The 5,083-nt window shown below is 58.4% G+C and overlaps 1 protein-coding gene across 1 annotated transcript; it reads left to right on the forward strand.

Moving 5' to 3' along the window:
* The first annotated feature begins 477 nt into the window (after nt 1-477).
* On the forward strand, nt 478-1,568 carry LOC136525787 (uncharacterized). Its single transcript, XM_066518654.1, has 2 exons — nt 478-887; nt 959-1,568. The coding sequence occupies exons 1-2, from the start codon at nt 478-480 to the stop codon at nt 1,566-1,568; spliced, it is 1,020 nt and encodes a 339-aa protein (XP_066374751.1).
* Nucleotides 1,569-5,083: the final 3,515 nt, after the last annotated feature.

The following is a 5,083-nucleotide window of genomic DNA, read 5'->3' on the forward strand; positions in this document are numbered from 1 at the left end:
AGCGCCTGTTCGAGATGAGGCCGGGTGAGCCAAACGACGGCATTCAGATGTCCTCCTCCGCCCTTTCCGATGAGGAAATTCTTCACCGGGTGGGGAAGATGGTGGAGGCGAAGCTAAGAGGCGGTAACCTGACCCCCATCATGATGCGCCCGTCATGGGGGTTCCTCTCACTGGTAAGTCGAGCGCCGCTGTAGCCCTCGAGCCCTCTCTGTTTCTCACTATTTCTCATTCCCTTATGCGCAATCACCGTTCCTGCAAGGGATGAGGGACGTGCGAGCCTCTCCACCACCCGTTCCTGAGGACGCGAGGCGGCGGGTGATCAACTGGGTGCACGCCGAGGTATAGAAAAAGAGGAAGGACGCCAAGGCGGTGAAGCGCACAAAGCAGATTCTCGCGCGCAAGAAACTAGATGAGCGTCGTCGGCAGCAAAGGAAGGACGGCCTCCTATTGGAGGAGTCCCCGTCGCCGTCGTTAGCGATGGATGCCTCGAACGAGGATGACGACGGCAAGATGGGGTGGGGTCCCTTGGACCATCTCCCTGACGTAGGGGAGACGGTGCCCGGGGTGTTGGCAAGCAGCCCGACGCTCCCAGGAGGAGGAGGAGGAGGAGCTGCCCCGGGGTCAGTGGTTGACCGCCTCGGGGCCGAGGCCGACATGCTTGAGGAGTGGGTGTTGGGCAAGCATGCTGTCAGCCCGGTGGGCTCAGCGGTAGTAGTGGAGCAGGTGGCAGTGGGGGTGACGCAACTGCCCCCGCAGAGGACCGAGGGGGCGCCGGGGTCCATTGAGGACCAACCGGCGCTGATGAACACGGAGGTTGTGCCTCTACCGCCGCCACCGCCTACGCAGACAAGGGTCGTCATGTCGAAGCGGTTGCAGCCCCGCTCGAGGTAGGTGTATTTTTGGTGGGGCCATAGTGCTTTTTCGTCTTGTGCTGACCTTGTAAACATTTTGTCCTTAGCCGGAAGCAACCTACGGAGGTGCCTACCTTGGCGCCCCTAAAAGTGCTCAAGGTTAACCCTAGCTCCTCCACCCACTGGGTGGCGGAGGCGCAAGCCGCCCTACAATGTGGCGCGGCATCGGCAAGGGCTGACCCGAAGGAGCCAGCCACCCAAGGAGGGGATGCTAGGGCGGCCCCGACACAGGTGGGGGAGGGAGCGCCTCCGCCCCATGATGGCGAGGCCCATGGGTCGGATGGGGCTGAGGTTCCCTTACCTGCGGAGGCCACCGGGATCGAGGTCCTTGTGGTTTCACAGGCCAGGGCGATGGAGGCCATGGCACCCAGGACCATCGAGGTCGCTGCGGCGGGTGTCGGAGCCCCCGCGACCGCCGAGGCCACGGTGGTGGAGGCCAGAGCCCCTGAGACCACCGTGGCCATGATGGCAGAGGCTGGAGCCCCCAGGACCACTGAGGCTAACATGATCATGGCGAGGCTGTTGGCCCAGGAAGTGGAGACGAAGGCCACGGAGGCCTCGGTGGCACCCTTGGTTCAAGGCCCGCTATCGTTGCGGGAGAGCGCCCAAGAGGTGGAAGTTCTTCCGATCTCCTTCGACGATACTTCCTGGGCATAGGAGATGGCCGGTGCCAAGGTGGCTGGTGTCATGGAATAGCCGGTTCCAACCTCGGGCGAGGGAAGCTCGGCCCTCACGCAAGTACGACCCGAGCCCCACGGGTAGGATCACCCGCGTGTCCTGCGGCAGAGCCGGGATGACCCTGGGGCAGAGCCTCTGTTTGCCCTCAAGGATGTGGCCAAGGGCGGTCGCTGGGACACATTTGAGTAGTACTGCCAGCTGGCGGAGCGGTCACTACGGACGGCGATGTCCGTGGTGGCCAACGATCCGCTCGGAGTCGCCAAGGTTCATGCTTTCTTTTCTCATGCAGTGGTCTTTTTTTGAGTTTTCTTTGTAGGGATTGACCCCTATTCTATTTCCCCCAGAAGCTCGAGACCTGGTCCCTTAGGAAGTCAGTCTTTCTCCAGTGGGAGAGGGACGTCTGGGACCAGCTTTAGCGGCAGAAGGGCCTTATTGCAGGCGCCAATGAGCTCCTATCGGCACGGACCGCAGAGGTGGAGGACCTCCGCCTTCATTATGCTGACGCAAAGGTCGAGGCGGCCATAGCTCAGGAGCAGCTCGCCCCCTGGTGGCGTGGGTCAAGGAGTTGGAGGAGGAGCTCACCCGCGTGGTCAGTGATCAGGATGCCTTCAGGTCTTGAGCCGAAGAAGCCATGGCCTCGGGCAAGGCTCTTGCTGGGCAGCTAAGAGCGGAACAGAGTGCGCACCAGCTGACGAAAGGCGCTTTGGATAAGGCCCTTGCAACAGCTAAGGCCTCACAAACCGAGGCTGTGGTTTGGAGGGGAAAGGCCGAGGGTGAGTCCTAGTCCCCTCGTTTTATTTGCTTTTTCTTATGTTCGCTCCCTAACTTCCTGGTGTGACGTAGAGCTGGGGAGTGAAGCTTCCAGGATAGCTGAGGCTTCTTGGGTCGAGGCCCAGTGCCTAAAGGAGAAAGCCGAGGCCTCTTGGGTCGAGGCCCGACGCTAGGAGCTGAAGGCCAAGGGTGAGTTCCATAGGCTTCTGTCCCTCTTTAGCTTGTTTTTGTTTGCGCTCAACCCCATTTCATTTCCCGGAGGCAGAGGTTACCCAGGCAGCCGAGGCTTCTGTCGCGGTGCAGGCGGTGCTCGAGACCGAGATTGGGGAGCACGAGGTGCTGAAGAGTGCCACCCACACCGCCTGCGAGGCCTTGGAGGTCGAGGGGGTTCAATTAGGCAGCTCCCTTGGGAGCCATCTGATTGCATTGAGCGGTCAAGTGCGCGAGCAGCTCCGAGGAGTGCTGCATACGGGCGTCAAGCGCGCGCTGGCCGTCATTGCCTCGCACTACATAGGCATTGACCTCCAAGCCATCAGCGATGGCTACATCCTGCCCGACGATGACGAGGAGGCTGACGAGGCGGTTGCAAAGCTGATGGAGGCGGCGGAGGGCCCCTGTACGGCGTTGGCCAAGCTGTTCGAAGAGGAGATGGTCGCTCCTCCACCGTCTACCAATGTTGGAGGCCTTGAGCCATGACCTAGGCCTGAGAGGCCATGTAAATAGAATAGAAATTAACTATGTATCGTAACGTTTGTGGCCATGGAGGCCTTTCTTTTTGAAGTACTCATGTTTCTTTAATCGTTTGTCTTGTATTTCTGAGCCTCTGCCCTCTTGTTGTCTCTGATCGGATTTTTTCACAAAAAACTTCCTTGGAGCCTAAGCTGTCCCCTGGGCGAAAGGTGGTGAGGGAGCGCCATAGGCCGGAGGCTTAGGCCGTCTCGCGACTCTACCGGCCTTCTGGCCCTTAGACGGGCTTTCGGTCCTTGGGTTTTTTGCAACCGATTCGTCAGAGCGTGCTAGAGGGTTTGGCGTAGGAATTTTTTCGAAGAATGACTAAAAAATGGTGCATGGGACTTAGGGGGGAATCCCCCCATCTAGCCCTCAAGGGAGGTTCGGTTCTGCGGAGGCAGAGCCGAGTCTCCCTTACAGTGTCATCGTATTACCGAGACCCACGATGGGCTCGGGGGGGGGGGGGGTTCTCAAAAAATTAGAACAACTAAAGAATGCTTTTCAATTGTATTCCGAGAAACAATATATACAATGCTTGGAAATTTAAGGGTAAAAGCAACGTAGCTGTTCTATATTCCAAGCGTTGGTGAAGATTTTGCCCTTCTCGTTGGCTAGTTTGTAGGTCCCAGGATTCAACACTTGGGCGATGATGTACGGTCCTTCCCATGGCAGGGTCAGCTTGTGGCGACCCTTGTTACTCTGCACCAGCCTCAACACCAGGTCGCCTACCTTCAAGTCTCGGCTTCGGATGCGCCGGGCCTGATAGCGCCGTAGGGTTTGCTAGTATTTAGCCGAGTGCAGCAGCGCGATGCCTCGGGCTTCGTCCAGTTGGTCGAGGGCGTCCTCGCGGGTGGTGCGGTTGCTTTGTTTGTTATAGGCCTGTAGCCTCGGGGAACCATATTCCAAGTCAGTGGGGAGGATGGCCTCGGCTCCATAGACTAGGAAGAAAGGCGTAAACCCTGTGGCTCGGCTTAGAGTGTTCCTCAGGCTCCAGATGACCGATGGGAGTTCGGCGAGCCATTTCTTGCCAAACTTCTTCAACCGGTTGTAAATTCTTAGCTTGAGGCCTTGTAGGATCATGTCGTTGGCACATTCTACTTGGCCATTGGTCCTTGGGTGTCCTACGGCCGACTAGGCCACATGGATGTGGTGGTCGTCGTAGAACATCAAGAATTTTTTGCCGATGAACTGTGTCCCGTTGTCGGTGATGATGGTGTTAGGGACCCCGAACCTATGGATAATGTCAGTGAAGAACACTACTGCTTGCTCGGATTTGATTCGATTGATCGGACGAGCCTCGATCCATTTGGAGAACTTATCGATTGCTACAAGTAGATGGGTGTAGCCCTCGGGGGCCTTTTGTAGAGGCCCAACCATGTCGAGCCCCCACACGGTGAACGACCACGTAATGGGGATAGTTTGGAGGGCCAAGGCCGGGAGGTGCGTCTGCCAAGCATAGTACTAGCATCCTTCGCAGGAGCGTACTAGCTTAGTGGCATCAGCAACCATCATCGGCCAGTAGAACCCTTGGTGGAAAGCATTTCTGATGAGCGTCCAAGGCGCCGCATGGTGCCCGCAGGCCCCTGCATGCAAGTCCCAAAGCAGGGCTCAGCCTGCCTCGGCGGTGATGCATCGTTGGAGGACACTGCAGGGACTTCGCCTATACAATTCGCCATTGCAGAGGACATAAGTCTTGGCTCGCCATGCAAGCCATCGGGCTTCGATCCTGTCACTAGGAAGCTCTCCCCCGAGCAAGCCAATCAAGGAACGGGATTCGCCAGTCCGCGTCCTGGTCGGTCTGGGGAGGCTCGGTGTTGACTTCCATGACCTTGGGCTTGGTCGAGAGAGTCTCGGCAGCAGAGGAGGCGTCGAGCCCCATGGTGGTTTCGGCCGGTGGGCCCTCTTCTGCTGCCGAGGCATAGTCAATGGAAGGCTTGTGGAGGTCCCTGGCAAAGACATTCGAGGGGACCGGAGCCCGTGCCGAGGCCATCTTT

Source organism: Miscanthus floridulus, chromosome 19 (genome assembly GCF_019320115.1).
Source record: "Miscanthus floridulus cultivar M001 chromosome 19, ASM1932011v1, whole genome shotgun sequence".
In the NCBI taxonomy this organism is placed as follows: Eukaryota; Viridiplantae; Streptophyta; class Magnoliopsida; order Poales; family Poaceae; genus Miscanthus; species Miscanthus floridulus.